Source organism: Gopherus evgoodei, chromosome 10 (genome assembly GCF_007399415.2).
Source record: "Gopherus evgoodei ecotype Sinaloan lineage chromosome 10, rGopEvg1_v1.p, whole genome shotgun sequence".
In the NCBI taxonomy this organism is placed as follows: Eukaryota; Metazoa; Chordata; order Testudines; family Testudinidae; genus Gopherus; species Gopherus evgoodei.
This window is the reverse complement of record NC_044331.1, coordinates 66,485,414-66,510,808: the sequence shown is the minus strand read 5'-3', so window position 1 is coordinate 66,510,808 and position 25,395 is coordinate 66,485,414. Positions and strand designations below refer to the sequence as shown.

Below are 25,395 nucleotides of genomic sequence, written 5' to 3'. Positions count from 1 at the left end.
TGAAAACCCCAGTAGAAGCCTATCTTTAAATTCCTAATCTGTCCCTCAGCTACAACAGTAGTGGGGGGAGCCATATTAGTACAATACATAGAGCTCTCCTCAGGCAGCCACTCCTAGGGGTACGGGCAGAAGGACTAACACCACCTAGGGCAGAGACCATGAACATTTTCTCAAATCTTTTCCCACCAGATCTGGTGAGTGTGGCCTTGTTTAAGCTCCCTTTTGCAGGAACACAAATGAGAAACTGGTTAGGCTAACATATGTATGTAAACTGTAAATGCAACTCGCAATGAATTCAGAGATCAGATAATATTGTCTATAGATTAATATTCAGAATAGGCTTTATTCTGTTCACTGATTAAACCAGACAATTTAGATTTACAGAGTGAAATTAAGATGTGGTTGCTTACTATACAATAGTATCTGTATATGCAAAGCTGAATATTTAATAAAAAAGTCGTTATGTATTCATTTGCTGTGCAAAATTAGTTTTAGCCATACTTAGTATCATGTTATAGAAATGTGAATTTGCAGTATTACTGTCAGTGAACCTACTCCACTTAAATTTGCAGCATTATTTTGTTAGATAAAAACCTATCTTAAAAGAGCTCATTATCCTAATAACCTTGGCCAGCATCAAGAATTTCTGAGGTTTTACACCACCATTTCTAAGTTAGTAACACTAGCAACTAGAAGGGGTATGTTCTCACGTTAACCACACAGGGCACATCAAATGTAGGTTCAGAAAGCAAAAGGCCCCAACCCATCAACTGAGATTAACCCTATCAATAGATCAGTGTTGTATATCTTGCTAGGTCTTGCAGTCATGTAGTGACTGCAGAAGACATGGGTTTGTTATATCAGTGCAAATCTCTCTTTTCTGCATTATTACATATTTGGGGGTCTCTTCAATATTTGCAATGAAAGCATTTTTTCCTTCTTTAACCATTAGGAAATCGTAATGGCAAGTCGCTCTCACTAATATCTTACCACCTGAAAGGCAGATTGTTATATAAAGGATTCTGACAACAAATTAATTTCCCCAGGTGGCTTTATTTTAGGACTTCCAAATGCACTAATTTTGGTATATAAAAAAAAAAAAAAAAAAAAAAAAGCTTGCCATGGAACTAAAAGTAGATGGAGACAAACATTTCTCTAATTTAGGCCACTGATGCACACAGCACACTGCACTAGAAAGTTATAACACTATAACTCTCTTGCTAAAACAGTAGTTGTGCTACAGAAAATAATTCAGTGTTTATGGGGAAGAATATTGTCCCAATATTATGTAGCAGGTCATTAGTTTTGACCAGCAGTGTTACAGATACAGCTTTCAAGAAGCTATTTACAGCAGCTGATGTAGGAAAGTGATTCACAGTATTGGACTGACCAGCAGTGCTGCTTTGTCACAGCACCACACAACTCAGTCTTGGGGAAAAGGCTGAGATTGCAGGGGACTGTTGCCAATTGCTCTGTGTAGTTCCCATCCACCATTATTCAAGTTAACTACTGTGACTGCTTGTTAGTATTCTGTTAAAAGTTTAGAAGACAAGGGTTTAAAAATACAAACAAACAAAAACACCCTAAACCATGATGGTCTCATCATCTCAGGGTCTTCTCAAAGTAACATCTTGACTACACCTTGAGGGGAATGTACCAGTGGTGCAGGAATATTTGAAGGCCGTGTTCCAAACTCCAAGCGCTTTCCTAACCTGTAAATACAAACAACAGCCCGATTGCAATGCAGTGTATTGTATTCACTGTACATGCATGTTCAGTTCTTGCATCTTTGGTAGGTCACTGCTGTATAGTAAAATGTATCACTCAGCATCAAACAGCACAAGGAACTAACAGACAAACAGTAAGTCTCAAATCCAAATGGCAGTTCTGACACTAACTTGGTAAGTCACTTAACTTCTGTGCCTCGGTTTCCCATCTGTAAAATGGGGCTAAACCATACCTCTCTCCTTCCCACTAGTGTGAAGTGTATTATGCTTGCTGGTGCTAAAATACTGTTTTCAACATTACATCAATAGGAATATTGTTTACACATACAATGCAAACACATTTATAAAACCCAATAAGGAAAAATCTACAAGATCTCATGAAGATTCTGCTCTTCCTTTCACAGTAGTGACTCTGCATCAGAAACTTTCCTTAAACATTTAAGGAGAGTTTCAGATGCGGAGTCACTACTGTGAAAGGAAGAGCAGAATCTTCATGAGCTCTTGTAGATTTTTGGTAATAGGGCAACAAGAATAACCGGAATTCTAGCACTAGAGGGTTGGTTCTGAGTGAATACAATCAATCTGGAGTTATCCAACTTCTCCAGAAGGAGCATTTTTATATTTTGGGTTAGCATTTTATGTGCAAGTTGAAATGGATGCTGCATGCATCTGACTCATGAAGAAAAGAATGTGGACTAGATCATGGGTGGTGCTTAAACAGGCACTGAGCTGCAGCTGGAAACACCCTTGTTGATTATTTACAGAAAGCTGATTAAAAAGTGTGAAGACAAAAATTTACAAGGTTCCAGACTTAGAATCTAATTTAGTTAGACAAAACAGGTCTAAGCAGCTGCATCCCAGGAAAGTGCCTTGGGGATGCAAAAGCAGAACTTTTATTATTCTGTCCTCCCATAATAAGAGAGCATAAGTAATGACAAGGGAAGCAGGCTCCCCATCCATCACTATGCTCCCGGGCCATCCTTTAACACAAGAATATGGAGCATACAAATCTTCATCAGACTCCCTGGCTGTCAACATACCACTCACCCAGAGCCCAAAATAAAACACTGGATTGTACATTTATACTGAAAGTGTTCAACATACTCTCTATAAATTAAATATGTTTTTCAAACAGCGCCAAACTAAGCTCTGGGATAAAGTTTTCAGAATAGTGATAGCCTCCCAGGAGCCTAAATGGCTAAGTCATTTCTGAATTCTTTACCCTCTCTCTAAAATTTCTTGTTTGAATATTATCGTTTCCATTACACTTAAAGCCTTCAGCTAGCTAGTTTGAACGGTCAGCTATCAAGTGACACACAACATATGGAAATGTGCTTTTAAAGGAAATATACATTAGCCTGTTGTAGTTCACTACTCCATGCCCTGTTTAGTATCTTCTTTTCAATTATGCTGAAGTGCAATGCAAAAAAGGACCCTGAAGTAGTTCATCCCTTTTGAGAAACACTTATCTCTAGGTTAGCATCAGATGTAATAGCCCGATTTTATAAAGGGACTGGGAGGTTTACCAGAAGGTAAACAGAGAAAGAGCATTTTCCAGCCACTCAAGACAGGACTGGTCAGAACACAATGTCTCAACTGGCTCCCCTGCCTTCTCCTCATGTGAGCAGTTTACTTCTGTCAGATCAGACCACTGCTTTAAGCAAGGAGTCAGCAAAAAGTGTGAGGCATCTCAGGAAGACAGACGATTTATAGGAAGCTCAACCAGGAAGGAGTGGATATCTGACTAGAAAGGAGCAGTTTGCAAATGTCAGAAGATGGCCCGTAAGAAAGAGGGAACAGGAGGCATTTTGACAGAGTCTACTCTTATTAGCCCAATCCCCAGCTACTCTGTACCTTACCACCCATCCCCCAGCTTTCAGCCCCAGACTTCAGACTCACTTTAGAGCATCAAGATCTGTGTATCACCAAACCACAAGATCAGCGTTAAGAAACTGCAGCCAATCAGCACTTACCCATTATCACTCAACGGCATGTGGGAACCGCTCAATCGTTTTTCAAGGCCATCTCTGCTCTTGTTCAGATACATGGATGAGGACATGGTGGGTCTGTTTGGAGACTGGTCATACACAAAGTTTTGACAAGATGCAAGTTTGGATTCCAGAGCCTAAAGCAAACAAACAGTTTGTCTGAGAGTTAAACAAGAGTCTCTTCCCCAGCACAGGGCCCATGGAAGGATTTTCTAATAATTTACAAGGACTCCAATAGAAGCAGCTTTTAGCTACTAGTCCCAAATCTATACATGAGCTCTGAATTTGAAGGAAGAGGTGCTGGTGATACACAAAACTTTCTGGTTTCAGGATCAGGCCCTTAAGTGTCTCATTAAATGACAAAATTATTTTGTGTTTTGGGGGATGGGAAGGGGAAGAGAGAGGTAAAGGAGTTAGATCTTATGTTAAGGATGGAAAAGCAACTGAGTATTCTGTTCAGTTAAACAAGACGAGCCTCGACTTCCCTAGAGGTTAACACATCTTTTATAACTAGGGGCTGCTTTTATAAGTATCACTTCTTTATGAAACAAAATGTTCTTTCAAACCTTTTCCCCAAAGCCAACACACACCCACTTTGTGGCATGCCTGGGGTCTCCCGAACACATGACTTTAGCAGTAATCACCAACAAACTAGATTCTGCCTCAGGCACCATCAGGCACATCAAAGGAGGACTCAAGCAGAATTCCTCCTGGGCTGCATTTCTGCAGTACCACCCTTGGAGAGAGTACAGGATATTCTCCTAGCATGGCACTCATACACACTGGCCTGCTCCACTTTTCCCTCCCCCACCCGCTATTTCAGACACCTAGAAGGGAGAAAATGCTATTCTGGCTGGCACACTGAGCAGGGCAAAAGCCACAGGAGGAAATGATTGGCCCTTGTTGAGGTACAGTCTATCTATCTACGCAGAGGCCTAAGCGACGAATAAAGTTCACAATTTTCTAATCTCTTTAATGCAGAATTAGAGCCTGTTTGGATCCAAGTTTTGGTCTGAGTTCATCTGTCTGGTTTAACTCATTCAGCGGTACAAAGGGTTAATGCTGGTTTTCAGTCTCATAATACAAACATAGCTGCCCATCACCTTTCTGCATAGCTTTAGCTCAGGGGTCGGCAACCTTTCAAAAGTGGTGTGCCGAGTCTTCATTTATTCTCTCTGATTTAAGGTTTCGCGTGCCAGTCATACATTTTAACATTTTTAGAAGGTCTCTTTCTGTAAGTCTATAATATAAAACTGAACTACTGTTGTATGTACAGTAGATAAGGTTTTTAAAATGCTTAAGAAGCTTCATTTAAAATTAAATTAAAATGCAGAGCCCCCCGGACCAGTGGCCAGGACCGGGGCAGTGAGTGTGCCACTGAAAAAAATCAGCTCGCGTGCCGCCTTCGGCCCCCGTGCCATAGGTTGCCTACCCCTGCTTTAACTAATGACTGAATCCTTCTTACCCCGACTTTCCGCAGTAAGTCTCCCACAATGTTCAGCGCAGATATCCTGGCAGCTGGTGTGAGAGGGGTCCCGCTGTAACTACCCTCAAAACCTTTGAGAGAGAAGAAGGGTTAATAAAAGGGATATTTTACTCATTATATACGAGAACTCTTAGTAGAATCTTAAGTATCCCCACCAGCACTAAAGAGAGATTGTAAATAGTGAGTAGCAATCTTCTCTCCTCTCTGTTTAGCTGAACTGCAATTCTCTTCATTCCCATTGGAAATATAAATCACTGCATCCTTCCGACAAGACAAGTTGCACTGAAGAGATGCTGAACTTTAATTTGCACTGGTTTTGAAAGAAGCTTTTAAGCCTTTAGATTTCATGAGAAGGGTTCTAGTCTGTCTCTGTAACTTGCAATGGAATCAGAGAGAAGAAAGACAGCAACTTAAAAAAAGACAGGTCATCCAGAGATGTTCACATGACCCAAAGCTTTATTGACTCTATTGCAAGAATTCCTGGATCCTCTCTCTCTTGTGTGAACATATAACACAGCAAGTGCTTCCAGCTGGAACACAGGATTTTAGGCTAAAAGTACCAGTCAGGATATACACATACTTTAACCACTTACTAGAACTGTAACGCTAAATTATTAGTGTCAGACACGATCACAAGAAAACACTCACAGTGTATGCGTGCACACACAGTACAGTGAAGTCCCCTAAACAGAATTTCTATTCCTTTCTACTCAATTTAAAGAGTATGGGCAGGTGTAATTGGGAGTTATTTAAATTTTTAGTGCTCATAAAAATGAGCAACTAGTACCATTGGTGAGAGCCCATATTTTATAATTTGGTACAGACAAGTCTCCCGTTGCTCCAGAACGAAGCAGCTCTAAAGTAGCAACCTCAACCTCTAACTGGCTAATACAAATGAGTGTGTCCGCTGAGACCTCCAATCTCCTTTCTACCAAACTCATGCAGATTCAGGGACGGTTAAAGAGTGCAAATTATAACCTAGTGAACTACCTTGCTCTGGAAGGTGTTTTTGTTTTTTTTTAAGCTCATGTTTAATACAACATGGGTGAGTTATAATGCACTGGCTATAAATCTACCCAAACATTCATACTGAACCCATGACAGGTATTCAAAATAGATTACTGTCCTTCAATGCGTTAAACACTTCAATACCTGTCATGTTCAGTTCCACATTTCTCAACTTCTTCTATTGTCAGTAGTTTGATAGAAATTCAACGTATACCAGGAACAGTGAGTCTAGACTGAAAAATTACTCAAGTATTGGTATCGTGCAGTAACCTTACGTTAGCAAATGCCAGTCACTCTTACCTCTTCTAAATGTTCCTGGGGTGCTTATACTGACATTGGGTCCCCTATGAACTGCAGGAGTTGAAGGCACAGATAAGGTTGCTTGCACAGCTGTGTCCGTCCTTTCTGTCTCCAGTGTACTTCGTATTGGTGTTTTGGGTTTCTCCTGTTTCTGCTGAACTGCAAGCTCTTGCCTTAAGTCTAAAGGAGAAGAAAAAGGTACAAAGCATTTGGATACACGTCCCAATCCAAAGCTACAGGTGCAAGAAGTGTTTGTGTGTTGTCAAAGAACACTGTTAACATTGATTGCTCCAGAGCAGGGGTGGCTAACCTGCGCCTGAGAAGCAGCAGCCAGAATTTACCTATGCACATTGCCAAAGAGCCACAGTAATACATCAGCAGCCCCCCCATCAGCTCGCCCCCTCCTGCCAGCAGCCCTGCTGATCAGTGCCTCCCCTTCCTTCCCCATGCCCCCTGAGGCGTGCAGGAGGCTCTGGGGAGAGAGGGAGGAGTGAGGGTGTGGCAGGCTCAGGGAAGGGGGCAGGAAGGAGCAGGGGCCTTGGGGGAAGGGCTGAAGTAGAGGCAGGGCCTGTGGCAGAGTCAGAGGTTGAGCCGTGAGCACCCCTTTGCCTGGGTATATTGGAAAGTTGGCGCCTATAGCTGCAAGCCCAGAGTTGGTGCCTATACAAAGAGCCACATATTAACTTCTGAAGAGCCACATGAGGCCTGGAGTTGCAGATTGGCCACCCCTGGCGCCAGAGTGTTTCACCGCCACAGTTGAAAAAAGAAATCACATTCAGCTTCCAAAGAACATGCACACTCCAGCCAACACCCCACCAATCTTGGCACTAGCCTCTTATAACTGGCTCAAAATCCCAGATTCCAGAATGGTAGATCAGCAACTAAGCTTTGTTGGGAAAGTGTAACACCCCCAAGCTTATGATTCCTCCCCTCCCTGCCACCTCCTCCCCAAAACAAGCACAGATTCCTCCCTCCCATTATTGTTACCTAGTTGTAGGCTTTTCTATGGTGCTTATTTTCCTAGTAACAGAGCACTGCACAATTGTGAATGAACTTCTCCTCCCTCAATCCATGTAAAACGGGGAATTTAGTATCCCTGCTTTACAGATGGGTTACTGAGGCACAGAGAGGTGAGGTGACATGTCCAAGGCCATGTGAGCTCTGTGACAGAACTGAAAAGAGAACCCAGTTCTCCCAATTCCTTGTCCAGTTCTTTAGCTACAAAGTCACCCTTCCTCTCTTCTGGTGCTACTGCTACAGACAACAATCAGGAAACTAACTGCTGAAGTCGTGGAGGGGAATCAGCACTCATTCACGCTGTCTGTGTTACACACTGGCTCTCCATATTACACTGTCCCTTTATGCTCCTTACTGGCCCCGCTCTCATCACAGAAGTTAATAAATGCAACAGAGATATTGTCAAAATTCATGTCCTGTCAGTTCACAATGAAGTGGGCAATCAGACTATATCCCCCCCAAGCCAGTCAGCTTTTCTTATTGCTTTAAAATACAGAGGCAACAGCAGAGAAGAGAGCATTCTGGAATATATCTCGGCCTGCATGGTCTGCTATAGAATGACAGCAGTACTTCAGAGGAGCCGGCTGGACAAGGCTACAAGTTCCTTGGGCGTTTCTACAAGTCAGAAGAATATTTAGAAAATGCACCTGATCTAGTTAAAAGCTCACTGACGAAACACTGAATTCTACAATGTTTTTTCAAAGCATGCTTCCGATTTGTAGAAATATGCCAAAAGCTAGAATACCACCCATCCCGCTTTCCCTAGGCCTCAGGGTAGGACAGAGAGAAGAGCAGCATGCAACTACTATCCAAGACAAGAGCCCAGACAGGATCTCTGTTCCATCAAGGAGATTGAAGCTTCCATCGACAGCATTTCTAAGGTCTCTCTCTTCTTACTATCTCGACACCATATTCGAGGGGAGGATTTAATGAAAACTTTGGAAGGCGGGTGGACAGGGCTGTATATAAATCAGTTAGTTAACCTCTGGCTTCATCTTTCAATCGCTGCACTGATTCCAGGAGATTCTCTTTCTCATCTAGCTCACTCTCCAGAAAAGCATTTCTTTCAATGGCCTGGTTCAAACGCTGTTCGAAGTCCTCCAGAGACATTATAGTGGCTCTGTGTGTAGAAAAATAATGTAACAGAAGTCATTAGGTTCCTAGCACATCTAAAGCATCAACTTGGACGCAAAGAAACTGCGCTATTTCTGGTGTGAGACGCTCCGATGTTTTAATTTCAAGCTTGTAAGAAATTGACCAGCCTCACATTCCACTCACCCACTTGTAGGAAGGCAGCAGCTCAACACCTGTAGCAAGAGTAGACAGTACCACAGTGCTAACTGGCACAGCATAGAAATGGACATGCTCAGTTCTGCTAACTTCACAAAAGAGAGCAAGGGCAGGGTAGGGAAGGGTTAAGAGCATCCGCTTTACCTTTTTGCTCGTTCCAAGTCATCATTTGCTTGCTCGAGTTCTCGAATGTACTTCTGTAGTTGATCTTTAATAGCTGTCGTCTGTGCCAGGTCATCTTCTAGCGCAGAGATCTGCTGGTAGCCTTCTGAATGCTGCATTTCAATTTTTTCCTGACCAAAGATAAATCAACCACTACATCAGGGATTTAGCACCGCACAACCCCTTCCTTCCTTTCTGCTCTGCTGTGCTTACTCAGCCTTTCCTAGTCAGAAAGAAGGCGGTCCTGCTAGGCCATCTTAGAGCTACCACCTTTCACATGGGTTAAAACCAATAAAGGACAGACGCTAACCTCTTTCCATCAAGCCAGACCTCCGCAAGCCGAACCCAGGAGCAATCTTCTTGGTTGCTGGGTGGGAGGGCAGGATCTCTCTTCCTCACTCTCTACAGGTAGGGAGCTAGGAAATCTAGCCTCACTCACCTCCATCACAAACTGCTCCCTACTCTCATGAGTGCTTACGCTAGTTCTCTCTCTTTCTCCTTCCCCATTCCTGCCCTTCATGGGGAGGAAGCAGTTCTATCCTCTGTAGGGAGTTGGGATTATCAGTGGTTCTCTCTGTGGGAGAGGCAAAAGACAACACCGTCTCATATGCTCATAGATGAGCTCTCAGCTCTCTCTGAGGCACACGTAGGTACCAGACAAACAGTGCTTCCTTCTTCTACCCAGGACCAGGCAGAGCACGATCAGTGTGCTTCAGCAGCGCCATGCAGACAGCACACTACAAGAGAGTCTAGACTCCATGAAGGAGGAAAGAAGAGTGCCTATGTTACTAATAGGGCATTTTTTAAAGAGGATGTCAATATCCCTTTAGGGCAGAGACACAATGTAGCCTATATTGCAAAAATTTATGCACCAAAAACTTGGCACTGGATCACCTTAATATGCCAATTCCTTTTTCTGTGGTCTCAAGATTACCATCTATTAACATATCTAAAGCATTTATAAACTGTAGGATCTAAGCGTAACAAACTAAAGTCACTGAAAACAAATCCACATACTGGAATTAAAAAGTTGAGACAAAGCAAGGCCTGTAGCCTATTTTTTACTTCTTTAAAGAGCGCTATTTCAGTGTGTGTATTAAGTGGTACAGAGACAATGAAGTTGGGGAAATATCTTCTTTTAATTGAAGAAATTCTGTATTGATTAGGGAGCAAAAAAGTGTTTGGAATTTCCTGGATAGTTACTAGTCTAACTTGAAAGTCAAACACAGAGCCCAATTACCTATAGCCAGTCACATAAGATTCACTAAACAAACCCTCTGAGGCATTGTTTCCAATTAGCGTGACCTGTATTTCGGAGGGAAGAGGAGAAAGCAGAGAGGGCAGCCTGGGAAGCTCAAAGCCATGAACTGCATGGCCCTGGCAAACTTGGTATTGTTGACCTAGAAGTAGATGCGAGTCCTTGTTAACAATGCTGCTCAACAGCTTCATGAGTTTAAAGCTTCTCTCTTGAACTGATTCAAACAAAAGACAGAACTGCTAAGTTTGGGCCTTTGTTTTTAGCGAATTGTAATAAATAGTCAGCTGATTTGCTCATCAATGGAGATACTGTTTCTTCACTTGCAGGCTGCTAGTGTCGTTTTCAGTCTGCATGAATAAGCCAATTGTTAAAGAGTTTGTGTCACACAGAATATGTTTTAATCAAGTTCTTTGCAGTGGAGAACAATAATTCTTCCCCCAATGCAGTATGTTTATTCTCCACTTTTGAGTCAATTTTTATTATTTCTATCCCAAACTGCCCTGGTAACGTTGCTTCTCATCTTCGCCCCATGGCCAAGGAAGAATTTATTCTTTCCTCATGGGAATTGATTGAAGTTTTATTTTTGCAGAGATATTTTTCCTCCTCTTCCCCAAACATGTCAGCTTGAATGGGTTTATGTGGCTTGTGTGACCAATTAGGCCAACATTCCATATAAAAGGTTATATGATGAGTACTGTAAGGGTGTTTATATGGGATTTTGTTTTGTTTTAAAACCACATGTTGTAATAATAGCAATGTCTGGATTTGTTTTGGGTTGAAATAAACAAAGTTCCCACATAGTTAAGAAAAACAGTATCTTAAAAGTGGACTAGAATTCTTTAGTATCCCCTTTTGATGTTTATTACCTAGTTATTGTACTTGCGTAAGCAACACATATAGCAAAACCCAGGGGTTTCAAAAGTTACATTTGACTCCTGTTAGCTCAGTACTGGATCCAATTGAGTAAAGTATATCTAATTAAATTAATCTCTGTCTCCACAGATATTGAACTGGGCCTTGGAAAATGCTAAGCAGTTTTACTAGATTTTTAGACAGCTGATGTTTAAAATGATTATTTGCAGATTAGCTACAAAATGCCAACAAGATTATTTTTGAAAAGGAATTAAATTTTGGTGACAAACTTTTGTCAAGTTTATATTAATTTAATGCAGTTCTTTAAAAGTTGTCAGTTGTGTGTGTGGGGGGGGAGGATTTGGTTGTTTCTTTTTGTAAAGGATTATATTCAGCATCTTGTACTTGTTGAAAACTGAAGCAGGTTAACTTCTTTTTATTCTGTAGCATTACAGCCCAATGGCATCACCATCTCATGTTCCATCATTACTATCTCCCAAGATATTCTTGCCAAAAAAAGTTTATGATACTCCCTACTAAATAAAATACTTAGCATTTTTTCCTTAGAGATCTTAGAAAGCATTTTTTGCAAGTTCATTATCCCATATCACAGATGGGGAAAACCACATTCAGAGAGGTTATACACAACTGGCAGAAGTAATTTAGAGACATTTTCAGAGCCAGGAATAGAAAACAAGTCTCCCAGCTCCCACTGGTTCATGCTTCCTCCTAATTAGAGATTAGGTACCAATTGACATTTAGACACGAGTCACAACTGCTACTGTTTTTTTTAAATGGACTTATTCCATTATTCAAGTGCAGCAGCTAAGCACAACTGACTTTCCTTCTCTTGGATCTTGACAATAGCATAGAATCATAGGTTAGAAAGGACCGCAATGGTCATTAAAGCCTGGTCTACGCTGGGTGTGCGTGGAGGAAAATCAATCTAAGTTACGCAACTTCAGCTACATGAATAACGTTAAGTTGATGTACTTAGATCAACTTACCGTGGTGTCTTCACCACGGTGAGTCGACTGTTGCCACTCTCCTGTCAACTCTGCCTGCCCCTCTAACGGAGCTGGAGTGCAGGAGTTGAGGGAGAGCGCTTGGGGATCAATTTATCGCATCTAGACTAGACACGATAAAACAATCCCCACTGGACTGATCGCTGCTCGCTGATCTGGCCAGTGGTGAAGTCTCACCTTAGTCTCACCCCCTGCCAAGATGCAGGATTTGTTGTGTCTAAACCATCGAAGATAGATAACTATCCAGCCTCCTTTTGAAAACCTCCACTGAAGGAGCCTCCACTGAAGGAGCTTCCACAACCTCCCTCAGCAGTCAATTCCATTGTCCTACTGTTCTTACAGTTAGGAATTATTTCCCAAGATTTAATCTAAATCTGCTGTGCTGTAGTTTGAACTCACTGCCCCCTGTCCTGGCCTCTGTGGCAAGAGCGAATTTTATTGCTTTGGTTATTATATGAGCCTATACAAGAAAGAAAGACAGATAGAAATGGAAGGATGACAGAGAAATAAAGTATCATACTTATACACAGTGCTGAATTCTACTACAAACGTGAGGGTTTTCCCATCTGGAATCCATCCTGAAATATATCCAATGTCTTAACAAACAGATGGCTAGTAATATTAACTACAGTATTCAGATCTAAGAATGGGGCAATATACTGATATTTTCTTATTATCAAAGCAAACTATTGCTGCAATTTGTTGATAAACATCTTTCTGAACACCACATTTCTAATGCTGCAGCTCCATATTTCCCTGATCATCTGCCCACACACTGCCCTTTCTCTGCTGTTCCTTTACCTTAATTGACTCCAGTTCCATTCGAAGGCGATTGTTTTCCGATAGAAGGTCTCGATTTCTGAATTCCGTTTGTTGCAGCTGTGTCTCCAATTCTGCTTCATATTCTCGGCTCCCTTCTTGGAACTCACGCAGTTCCTCCTGTGTATTTTCTGCACTGGAGGCACAATTCCAGCCACAAAATTAGTTGGGTTCATTTTAATAAAACAAGGAAATTCCGTTCACCTTAGTATAAATGTATGACAAAATAAAATGCTCCTCTAATACAACTGAAGGATCTATGCCTGCCTGTCACCTATACATGTTCAGAAAGGAAAATAAGTGATTGTATGAAAATGCCTTTCTATAGTTACATCATATTTGCTCACCTTCACTCTCACAGCAATCTGTCCTGGAACAGAGGATTACAAACAACCCAGTCCATCTTTATGTTAACAGAGTCCGAGACAATGATAGGACACACCTACATTTATGCACCATATCCTCAGTGATGCTCATTTGTCTGCAAATTTAAGCTATTTATATTAAATATTCACCTGGGTGAAAACTAATTTGCAGAAGTTTTATACAAGAGATTAAAGGCAAACGAGCCTGTCTTCAGAGTTCATTCAAATATTGCTACAATGATTAAGAATAGATATGAATATTGACCATCAACAGGCCACCTCAAAGCCTGATCCCAGGAGGGATCCACTGACAGCAGGATCGAGCCATCTGATTTGCAAACCTTAAAAATTAGCAATTTGACATATTGAGTCATAAAAATTCCATCTACCCTGACACAGTTTGAACTGGAAAGAGATGCAGAGAAGACTCTCTGCCACTGCCAGGAGTTCACTCCTGCTCTGGATGGTGCTGAGCCATCCCTACTTAGCCAATATATTCCTGACTCAAACATATTTTTGAAAGGTTATTTCAGTCTTGCTTTTGGAATGCTGCATGCGGCAGACATCAAGGTCTATTGCCCCTGCTGGCTTCCTCCACACAAAGAGAGACAACATAGCCTTAGAATCTATTAAGGATGTCAATTAAATCTCAGTTAACTCATGCGATTAACTCAAAAATGTATCGCCATTAATCACACTGTTAAACAACAGAATATCAATTGAAATTTATTAAATGTTTTGGATGTTTTTCTACATTTTCATATATGTTGTATTCTGTGTAGTAATTGAAATCAAAGTGTATTTTTTTATTACAAATATTTGCACTTTAAAAATGACAAAAATAATATTTTTCAATTCACCTCATACAAATACTGTAGCGCAATCTCTGTCATAAAAGTGCAACTTACAAATGTAGATTTTTTTTGTTTTGTTTTTTGAGTGCAATTATGTAACAATGTAAAACTTCAGAGCCCACAAGTCCACCCAGCGATTGGCTGAACAAGAAGTAGGACTAAAACAAACAAGTTGTTTACATATGCAGGAGATAATGCTGCCCTCTTCTTATTTACGATGTCACCAGAAAGTGAGAACAGGCATTTGCATGGCACTTTTGTAGCCCGCATTGCAAGGTATTTACATGCCAGATATGCTAAACATTTGTATGCCCCTTCGTGCTTCGGCCACCATTCCAGAGGACATGCTTCCATGCTGATGATGTTCATTAAAAAAAAAAAAAAAAAAAAAAAGTTAATTAAATTTGTGACTGAATTCCTTGGGGGAGAATTGTATATCCTGCTCTGTTTTACCTGCATTCTGCCACATATGTCATGTTACAGAAGTCTTGTATGATGACCAGCACATGTTCGTTTTAAGAACACTTTCACCGCAGATTTGACAAAATGCAAAGGAAGTACCAATGTGAGATTTCTAAAGATAGCTACAGCACTCAGCCCAAGGTTTCAGAATCTGAAATGCCTTCCAAAATCTGAGAGGGACGAGGTGTGGAGCATGATTTCAGAAGTCTTAAAAGAGCAATACTCCGATGCGGAAACTACAGAACCTGAACCAGCAAAAGTGAAAATCAACCATCTGCTGGTGGCATCTGAGATGATTAAAATGAACATGTGTCGGTCTGCTCTGCTTTGGATCGTTATTGAACAGAATCATAGAAGATCAGGGTTGGAAAGGACCTCAGGAGGTCATCTAGTCCAACCCCCTGCTCAAAGCAGGACCAATCCCCAACTAAATCATCCCAGCCAGGGCTTTGTCAAGCCTGACCTTAAAAACCTCTAAGGAAGGAGATTCCACCACCTCCCTAGGTAACCATTCCAGTGCTTCATCACCCTTCTAGTGAAAAAGTTTTTCCTAATATCCAAAATAAACCTCCCCCACTGCAACTTAAGACCATTACTCCTTGTTCCGTCAGCTGCTACCACTGAGAACAATCTAGATCGGTACTGGGCAAACTTTTTGGCCCAAGGGCCACATTGGGGTGCAAAACTGTATGGGGGGCACAGACTTCCCCACACGGCCCTCCAAATAGCCTGGCCCCTGCCCCCTATCCAGCCCCTCCCACTTTCTGACCCCTGATTGCCCTCCCTCAGAACTCCCCACCCATCCAACACGTCCTTTCTCCTTGTCCCCTGACCACCCCTTCCCGGGACTCCCGCCCCAACCATCCCCCGGGACCCTACCCCCTATCAACCCTCCCTGCTCCCTGTCCCCTGACTGCCCAACCCCTATGCACACCCCCGCCACCTTACAGGCCCCCCCGAGACCCCACCCTCTATCCAATCCCCCTGTTCCCCATCCCCTGCTCCCCCACAAACTTCTGCCCCATCCAACCGCCCCGACTGCCCCCCAGGACCCTCTGCCCCATATCCAACCCCTGGCCCCCTTACTCTGCTGCTCAGAGCAGCATATCTGGAGCCACGCCTCCCAGCTGGAGCCACACATACTGCCACACTGCCCTGCATGAGCATGCAGCGCTGCCGTCCAGAGAGCTGCATGCACGGCGGTGTGGCTGCGGGGGAGGGGGCACAGTGGGGGAAGGGCTGGGGGCTAGCTGCCCAGCCAGGAGCTCAGGGGCCAGGCAGGATGGGCCCACGGGCCGTAGTTTTCCCACCTCTTGTCTAGATCCATCCTCTCTGGAACCCCCTTTCAGGTAGTTGGAAGCAGTATCAAATCCCCCCTCATTCTTCTCTTCTGCATGAGCCCATTATCAGCATGGACACATGTCCCCTGGAATGGTGGTTGAAGCATGAAGAGATATATGAATCTTTAGTGCATCTGGCATGTAAATATCTTGCAACGCTGGCTACAACAGTGCCATGAGAACATCTGTTCTCACTTTCAGGTGACATTGTAAACAAGAAGCGGGCAGCATTATCTCCTGCAAATGTAAACAAACTTGTATGCCTGAGCGATTGGCTGAACAAGATGTAGGGCTCTAAGATTGTGGGCTCTAAGATTTTAGTCTGTCTTATTTTTGAAGGCAGGTTTTGCACATAATTTTACATTTCTAAGTTCAACTTACATGATAAAGAGATTGCACTGTAGTACTTGTATGAGATTAATTGAAAAATACTATTTTTTTACAATGCAAATACTTACAATCAAAATATAAAGTGAGCACTGTACTTTGTATTCTGTTGTAACTGAAATCAATATATTTGAAAATGTAGAAAAAACTGACAAATATTTAAATAAATGGTATTCTATTATGTTTAAAACAGTGAAAAATAGTGGCGCAATTAATTTTTTTAATCGCTTGGCAGCCCTAGAATCTGTTAATTTTCCTGGAGAGCTGTAGCCTCAGGCTCTTCTACACAGATTTCATCATCCCACTAGAAGTTCCTAGAATGAATTACAGGATCTAGAGCATACTAGAAAGACAAATTATGAACACAAATTCATTGCCTTTACCATTGTTTATATTTCATAGCCAGTTCTTTCCAGTAGCTGGTTTCTTCTTCCACTGACTTGAAGTGATTTCCTTCCAAGTCTTCCATGGTGAAATCCCTAGACGTCTAGAAATCTTGTTTCATGTTTTCCTGAAAATTAAGAAGTTGCAAATTTAGAAGTTAGCATTTTCTTGTTACTGCATTATCCCCTTGCTTCTTCCTGTGGAATTATCCCCAAGGCATAGTAGAAGCAGCCTCATCTCTGGATACATTTAAAACCAGATTGGACAAAGCACTGTCAAATATGCAACATGCCAGAGGGAGGACTAGATCGTTTAATAGGGATTTTCTCTCTCAAGTGTCTCTGAATCTATTGAAGGTTGGCACCCATGAGATTACCTTCACCGAGTGTCTTCCCCTCCCTACCTGTCTAAATGGTACTGGTCAACAGAACATTAACAGACATTTCTAGCGTAAGCGGTAGGTACAGAAAGCATCTGAGGAGGGAGACACCCCAGAACAAACGCTACCTAGTGAGAGAATGAGGGACACCCTGAGAAATGCAGAAAGGCCATGTGAGCAACAAACCAAATGCTCTGTTCTAAGAGAAAATGCAACTAAGTTGGACTTTAGCAAACCCACAGACACGGCAGGTGCCCCTGAAAATACAAAGGAATGTCACTAAAACATACAAAGGATCCAGGGATAACGATTTCCTTAAAGGTTTCAAAAGTGCCTATGTGATTTAGGAGCATAGAAATCTAAGTCACTTAGATACTTCTTAAATTTTACCTTTTATCTAAACTCTAAGACACTATAAAGTACAGAATGCAGATGCCCTCTGGGTTATGCAAACCTGATTTACGCAAATTCACACTTATGGAAAAAGTTCCGTAAGCTAGAAATAGAGGGCTTGTTTGTTTGGTTTTTTGGTGTAGTGGTCGGGTATACATTTCCAGCTTATGCGAAATTCGAGTTACGCAAGGCATTCCGGAATGGAATGCTTGCACAAGTTGGGGAGCATCTGTAGAAATGTAATGCTACAGAACCGCTATAACTCTGAAGCCTGTGATGCGCCATAATAAATGCATTAAAGTAAAACTGGTTTTGTGCGAGTTAGTCACAGGGCTTGTCTACACTCACAGAGCAGTTGCGCTTCTCTAGTGCTTGGTGAAGCTTCTCCCATACGCGTAGAGGGAGAAGGTGGTAGATATGTCAACGGGAGAAGACCTCCAATTGACAGAGCCCTGTCCACTCTAGCGATTAGGTTGGGTTTTCCACACACCCCTGAGCGATATAATTATACCAACATACATTGGCAACGTAGACCAAGCCTCAGAGTGGAGAAAGGTCACAATTAAGGCCTCTAGACAGTCTGCTCTGTGCAATGTTGGGCAAGGCAAGGATTACACAGAGGCTGACATTCTAAACCTAATCGCAGCCTTCACAGATTGAAGACCATAAATAAAAGTGGAGCCTGGCTCTTCATTTACAAAATCAGGCAGCAGAAATACTGGAGCTGCAGAGTCAGCAAGCCAACTCCAAATTTTAAAGTCTCAGCTTTAGATCTGTTTATTAATAAGCCAGTAAGTCTCCAGATGGCAAGCTTAAAAGGAGAAAGATCAAATATATTCAAAGCCATCGATGACCATTTGAAGATTTTTCCAGTCACACTGTAGAGCCTGATCCTGCATTTCACATGGACCCTAAACTTCCAATTTCAACTGGAGTTTTTGGTGAGCAAGAAATGCTGGACTGGACCTTGAAAAAAGGATTATATGATTAAAGAAATCTTATATCCACAAATTATAAAGCAGGTGAAATACAATAGCTCAGTGGCCCCATTTCACCCTTCTCCAGTCAGCTAAAAGTACTATCAAAGACAATCTAAGCTTTCACACTCCCTGACATCCGAGGCATACACAGATACCAGGTCTTCATGGCATGTCCCACCATTTGTTAAAATCTTTGTGCAACAGTTTCAAAAGCATCTAAGCCCCAGATTCGTAAAGGTATTTTAGGTATTGCTTTGTTTGGCATTGCCACGCCTAAGTCCATTTTCAAAAAAGTGACTTGGACAATTAGAAGCCTGAGCCTCAATGAAAATCAATGTGACTTAGGACCCTAAGCACCTAGGTCACTTTTGAAAATGGGACTTGGCTGCCTAAATTACTTAGGCTTTACAAGGCTGAATGGACCACCACATGAGCACCTTTAAAAATCATAGCCTAAGTCCCCACTTGACACTCAAAAGGAATTAGACACTTCTGAACACCTTTCCTTTAAATACCTGGGGGGGACAGGAGGGGGCTGGAGGAAGTGGGGAAAACGTGAAAGTGTTTATAAACCAGAACTCATGAGGAGTTTGGTTTGTTTAAAGGGACCAGAGAAAAAAAACAAAATGTTAATAAGACAAGAGGTTTACACCTTTCTGCAAACAAACAAGACCACCACACTTGACCTAGTGATATTTACTGAAGAAGTCTTGGGGCTTCCAATCGTGGATATATTTATGGAAATGTATGGAAAAAGCTAAGAATGGGATTGGTGGGAAGCACTGACTCACTCCAAATTATATTCATGTCTTGTAATGGGAAACTAGACCATGCACAATTAAGATTCTCGCTTTATTTTTAGCAAGTTGAAAGTGCCTTTGATTTTAATAAGCATTTCACATGCTCAACGCTCTGCACAAACATTAATTAATCCTCACACCACACTTGGGAGGTGGATAAGTTTTGGCCCCATTTACAGATGGGGAAGCAGAAAGGGAGAAGGAAAGCCATTGGGCCACAGGTCAGATGTGTCACTCAGATTAGAAATCAGGAGAGGCCAACCCCCAGTACTGTGCTCAACTCACCAGAAAAAGACAACAGACCACATCATCGCTTCGGTGGGTGTTTTCCGCACACTCAGAACAAGTACTTTCCAAATTCTATTGAAGGCTGGGGCAAAGGTTACACCCTTATGTTACTCCCACCCCTCAGGGAAGTGACAGGGTTTGGCACAGAGAAACCACATATCTTGGCAATGTGCTGGAGGCAGAAGTCACCCTCAGAGTGGTCTGGGTCAGGTTCCCAAGGTGTAAAAAGATGTGGGAAAAGCAAAGGTGGTTTTATGGAAGGAAGGATCATCTTGCAGTAAGTGTATCTGACCAGGACTCAGAAAATTTGCTGTTTTATTATCAGTATTATTCCCAGTTCTGCCACAGTTTTCTTGTGTGACCTTGGGCAAATCAGTTAATCCCTCAATGTCTCCATCCCTATCAGCGATAATACATGCCTACCTTATATGGTATTGGAAGGATAAACCCATTAACATTTGTGTAATGATCAACTACTACAGCAATGAGGCAAAGTAAGTAGCTAGACAGATAAAGGCACCTTCACACCTCCCTAATTCTGGCCCCAGCCTGTGCTGCAATTTAGAGTAACTCTACGCCAACAGGAAAACAAGGACATCCTGTGGGGAAAGTCTATGCCCACTTATCCCACTGGAATGGCATAAGGGGCTCCAGTGTAAGAGAGAATCAGTGCTCCTGACTCCACGCTGCCTCTCAGTACTCTTTCCACAGGGTCACAAGCAGCCACTGCCCCAAGATTTACCATAAGTGCGGGAAGGAAACAAATTAATGCTAATACCATTGAACATACTGACTGATTTGTTGTCCTCCCCACAATTTCAGCCCTGACCTTCTAATGGAATCAGATCCACACACACACAACTTGGAAAGCCTTCCACAAGGTGTTTGTTCGTTCATTGCGTGCACATGGGAGAGAAATGATGCTGTGCAGGTTGTGCTCCTCTTTTTCTGTGCCTCCCATAACCCCTGAGTCCACATAGATGAGGGATGTGATCTGGCCCAAAGGAGGCTTAAAAAATATTTCAATAGAAACTTCTCTCCTGTTGGTCAATTTTTTTCCACTAAAAATATTGGCTAACATGAAAATGACCCGGCAGAGCACCTTCAGATTTACATTGTAGTGTGCACTTTCCTAACAGGTTATAGATAAAACCTCCAAAAGTTTGGTGTTTGAAAAATAAAAGGGTTGAATCCTTCACCACCAAGACCCAGTCTTGATGGCAAAAAGGGAGTGTTTTGAAAGTGTATTATTTTAATACAATTGCAAAGTCCTCTTCAGGCTCGCTTACAGGCATTGTCTAGCCTAGGGCTTAGAAGTGTGATGGTATATCAAGCTAGGTGACTGGATCTAATTAATACTCTCTTAAAATTCTAGTCAAGACAAAGGAATGGTATCATATTTTAGGGTCCTGCTAAACTCAACCTAGCTTGCCAGTTTAGCATATGCTAAAGATGACATGCCTCATCTAGATTAAATTACGAACACATTAATTAGCACATATCAGCTAACACAAGAAGACATTACACCTTTAAATGCTAGTCTAGAGAAGGCCATGGTTGGGTTCGGTAAATGTGAAATCTGATTCCACTTGCAGAGCTTGGCATGTAACAACAAATCTCATATATTAAGTTCTATGAAAGACAGTGGGCTGTATAAAAGTACCTCAGATGCACAGGAAAAGCTCAGACATGTGGAACAAGCCCAGTGGTACAGGATTCAGAGTGGACACTGTGAAGAGGATGCAATGTAGGCATGAAACCTGAAATATTCTCAACATCCTTTTCTAGAGAGTTTGTCTGTGTGGAAATTGAACCACTATGCATACGACAAGGAAACACCATTTATGCACTGAGCTGCAGAAAGTCATCAACTACAATTCAGTGTGACCTTTGCAAAGGAAAGGATACCACCTAGTGTTAATACATGCAAATCATTCCTCCCCCGGTCCCAAATACACACAAAGGATTTAAAAACAGACAAGTTTCAGAGCCAAAGGCAGCTTTTTAGACTTGGAACATTCAGGGAAGGAATAGGAAAAAGAGGAAAGAGATTCAATACCTAACCTCTTTCTGGATTGGGTTGGCCAGGAAAGAAGATAGGTATACGTGAGCAGTTACATAAGGTTGCATAGAACCTCTGAACTTTCTTTTTTCCAAAGACCCTGATCTTTGGGTCCTGGGTACTGTCAGAATGGCCATTCCACACTTCCTCCAGGAACCTGGTATATGCTTAGACTGCAGTTCCAGCCAGCCTGCGGAGTGTACTTTGGGAAAAGATCCTATCTTGGGGTCAGTGCAGCACTCACATAAAACAGAGTTCAACATTAACATATACTGATTCTCATGGATTCCAGGACAGCAATTCCCCTGGCTAATTCATGAGATGCACTAATGGGCCCAAAGGAACCTGTATTCAGACAGCGAACAAAATTAGACACAATTGAGAGTACGGGGGGTCTTCAGGAATAGGGCCCTCTGGACTCCTCTTCCTCACAGCCACAAAGACATGGAGCCAAAAGCCCTGCAATTTGCAAGCACAGCTCTTACTGGCTGCTCAATGGGAGTTCAATATACTTACATTAAGGCTGGATTTGCTCTAAAGCCTGTTTGCCCTACATGGTGATAGGTATTTTGGGGCCAGGAGAAAGGGGGAATTTCTTTTTAGATTTCTAAGGGCTTGTCTACATAAGGAAATTTACTGGCAGATCTATTTTGGTCTAATTATAGTATTACAGTTATACCCATATAATTCCCTGTGTGGATACAAATTTCAGAGTAAGCATCTACACAGGGAATTATACAGGTATAATTGTAGCAATACAATTATACCAGCATAGTTCTGCCAGTAAATTTTCCCATGTAGACAAGCAGTAAGGTACACTCCCCAGGCATCCTCTGGGACCATACATGACTGGAACACGCTTTGTTCCATTATATTTATCCCTAAGTAATGCCTACAGTAAACTAATTTCAAACTAATGTAGAGACTGCAAGTACATGTTTAAAACTTCCCTCCATTGGTTACTACAAGGTAACATGATGTGACATGAACTGTTTTTCTACAGTTCCATGTCTCAGGTGCATGCCTCGTGCCAGCAGTGAAACAAGAACTGCATCCCCACCATGTCTTTCTACTAGCCATTTCACACAAGGCCCTATCCAAGCATAGAGGGCACATCAGGTGCTAGAGAGATTTAGGGCAAGATTTACAAGGCAGCCTAAACTGCAAAGGGAAAAGTTTGCTCAAAAGAAAACTATCAAATTTGGTCCAAAACTTAGGTTGCCAAAAACAAGGTTTAATGAGACTTCAGACCAATTAAAATGTTTCCATGAATCTTCCGTTTTCTTTTTCAATGCCAAGAAAAACAATTTGTTTGCCACATGTGAACAAGCAACTGCCTCCCAAGTGCCCCCTCATGGTCAGAGATGGCTATGCAGGTGCACTGTCTCAGCTGCCCTGTTAAACTAACTACTGTACCAAACAAAGCCTTCCCTGGTTCTGCCACATCCCTTCACTGGGGATATCCCAGGCCTTTCCTTAAACAGGGGTTCCCTGCTGGGAGTGAAGAAGTTGTAGCAGTCTCTGTCCCTCAGCATCTCTTCTCTTTCATTGATAGCTTCCCGATGCTCTCTATCGGTTCTTCCATACCCAGATGGTTCTACTAATTAAACCCCACACCTCATACCAAGTGTGGTGGACAGGGCTAATTGTATGGAGTTGTCCAGTGGAGGCAGGCCACCATTACACAACTAAAGCACACAGAATTATACATTACACAATTTTGTAGTTTTGTTGAGAAGAGTGTTTTACCGGCATTTTGCTCACAATTTTTTATTGCCATCAAAAACATAAAGTTATAACTTTATATAATGCACAGAGTTCAGCTACACTTCGTTTGTTTTCACACATGTAGAAACCAGAAGGAAAGACTTGGCCATACTTCCTGCTTGTAAGCAGCACAGCTGGTCACAGACATTACAAAATCTCTATCATGAAGAAACTAAAGTTTTCTGGGGGGATGGGGTAAACTTCTGCAGTGAGAAAAGTTATGTTTACGTGTTTCGCTCCAGGAAGTGACACAGTACTGCAAGATACTAGTTCATATCACCATGGCATAGACCAGGCATGCGAGCTGATTTTCAGGGGCACTCATACTGCTCAGGTCCTGGCCACCGGTCCAGGGGGGCTCTGCATTTTAATTTAATTTTAAATGAAGCTTCTTAAACATTTTAAAAACCTTATTTACTTTACATACAACAATAGTTTAGTTATACATTATAGACTTACAGAAAGAGACTTTCTAAAAACGTTAAAATGTATTACTGGCACACGAAACCTTAAATTAGAGTGAATATATGAAGACTCAGCACATCACTTCTGAAAAGTTGCCAACCCCTGGCATAGACGATCTTCAAAGTAATTTTAGTATGGGGATTGAAAAACTGTAATCAGAGTCAGAGCTGATCAAACTCAGGAGAACTCTATACTGGATTCTAATAGAAGATTGTAGAAACCAGTTCAAAACAGCTCTGGGACTTAAATATATGTTAAGGATCTATTTAAATTGGTTAAAAATGTCAGCAATGAAGTTACATTCAGAGCAGTTCCATGTCCCCCTAAAAAACCCTAGAACACAAGGTAGAACACAAGGGTAGAACACAAGGACCCTCTGAAAAGGTAAGAGCAAAGCACTCTCAGGGGCCAAACTTTTATAGAATCCATAAATTCTGTTTGGACAAGTAATTTGTTCCATAATCAGGGCAAGGGGAAAACTAAGTTCATACGGGGAATCTTCCTCTAACATCAGAAAATAAGTTCTTTTGTCTCACAGAAAAAAAGGTTTTCACACTCACAAAGTTACCCACGTTACCAAAACTTCCAGCAGCTTCCCATACTGGGCTTCACATCACATCAGGGACTATTTCCCTTTGTTTAAATGCCACAAAAAGGGAGAAAGAGGTCATCCCAAAGAGAAGGCCAGTCTGAGGAGGTTATCATTGCATGGGAGTATCTCTGCAAAAAGGGCTAATTTTTTTTTTTAAAAAGGCTTTTCAAAAGTTCAAGTACTTATCCAAATCCAATACTTTTGAGTCTCAATCTGTCTTAAGGAAACTCAGCAGAACAGGCAAATTCTCTCCTGAAATACCTAGTTGTTCCTTGATGCTTCCTGGCCTCAGACAGAGAGGCCGTTCTCACAGCAGTAGGGGCTTCTGATTCTATTGCCAGATCAACCCAGAAAGGGAAATAAACTACTCCGGACATTTCCAAATCTCGACAAAACATAAAAGTCCAGCTCCAGAAATAGTCTAAGGTGCAGGTTGGTAGTTAGGGGTGGGAGCGATGGAGAAAGTACAGGGTATTTATTTTGTCCCAGTGGGCTTACCCGAGTCCATGCCCCCTGCTGCCTCAGAGAAGGAGAAAGGAAGAGAGCGATGCAAGCAGGATGTGGACACAGTGGGCAGTTGTTTCCCCCGCCTCACAATAGGATGCAACCCTCACACTGCCACGTGGAAACCCCCCTGTCCTGTCCTGCCCCGTCCCGTCCCCACACAGCAGTGGCAGCCACATGAGGAGATGGGAGAGGAGGATCCTAGGAGTTTGTCCTCCCCAAACTTCCAAGAGACCCAGCAAAGCCCTGAACACTCACCACTTCCGCAGGAAAAGCAGCCAGCTCCGGCCACTGCCACCTTCCATGCAGGGTACAGGCACCTTCTGCCACCCTCCTATAGCCACCAGCCGGGACTAGTACGAATCGAAGCTCCTACGCTGCGCAGGTCTCAGTGCCCCCATCCGAACCATTACAACCAAACTCTACCCAACACCCTATTGG

General features: G+C 42.3%; 1 protein-coding gene across 1 annotated transcript; it reads right to left on the bottom strand.

The window, feature by feature from the left end:
* Window positions 1-310: 310 nt before the first annotated feature.
* NDE1 (nudE neurodevelopment protein 1) lies at window positions 311-25,395 on the bottom strand. The gene is made up of 9 exons (XM_030578252.1): window positions 25,213-25,395; window positions 16,724-16,851; window positions 12,915-13,068; window positions 8,961-9,109; window positions 8,510-8,646; window positions 6,510-6,689; window positions 5,181-5,272; window positions 3,701-3,852; window positions 311-1,712 (listed from the first exon to the last, which is right to left on the bottom strand). Exons 2-9 carry the CDS (start codon window positions 16,807-16,809, stop codon window positions 1,619-1,621), a joined length of 1,044 nt encoding a protein of 347 aa, XP_030434112.1. The 5' UTR covers window positions 16,810-16,851; window positions 25,213-25,395; the 3' UTR covers window positions 311-1,618.

Bases quoted from the DNA above. Each gene is read 5' to 3' on its own strand.
- NDE1 (XM_030578252.1), bottom strand. From the start codon at position 16,809: ATGGAAGACTTGGAAGGAAATCACTTCAAGTCAGTGGAAGAAGAAACC. The intron at 8,647-8,960 runs GTAAAGCGGATG...TTCTACACACAG, and splicing joins GACTTGGAACGAGCAAAAAG to AGCCACTATAATGTCTCTGG. The intron at 3,853-5,180 runs GTAAGAAGGATT...TGTTTGCTTTAG, and splicing joins ACTTACTGCGGAAAGTCGGG to GCTCTGGAATCCAAACTTGC.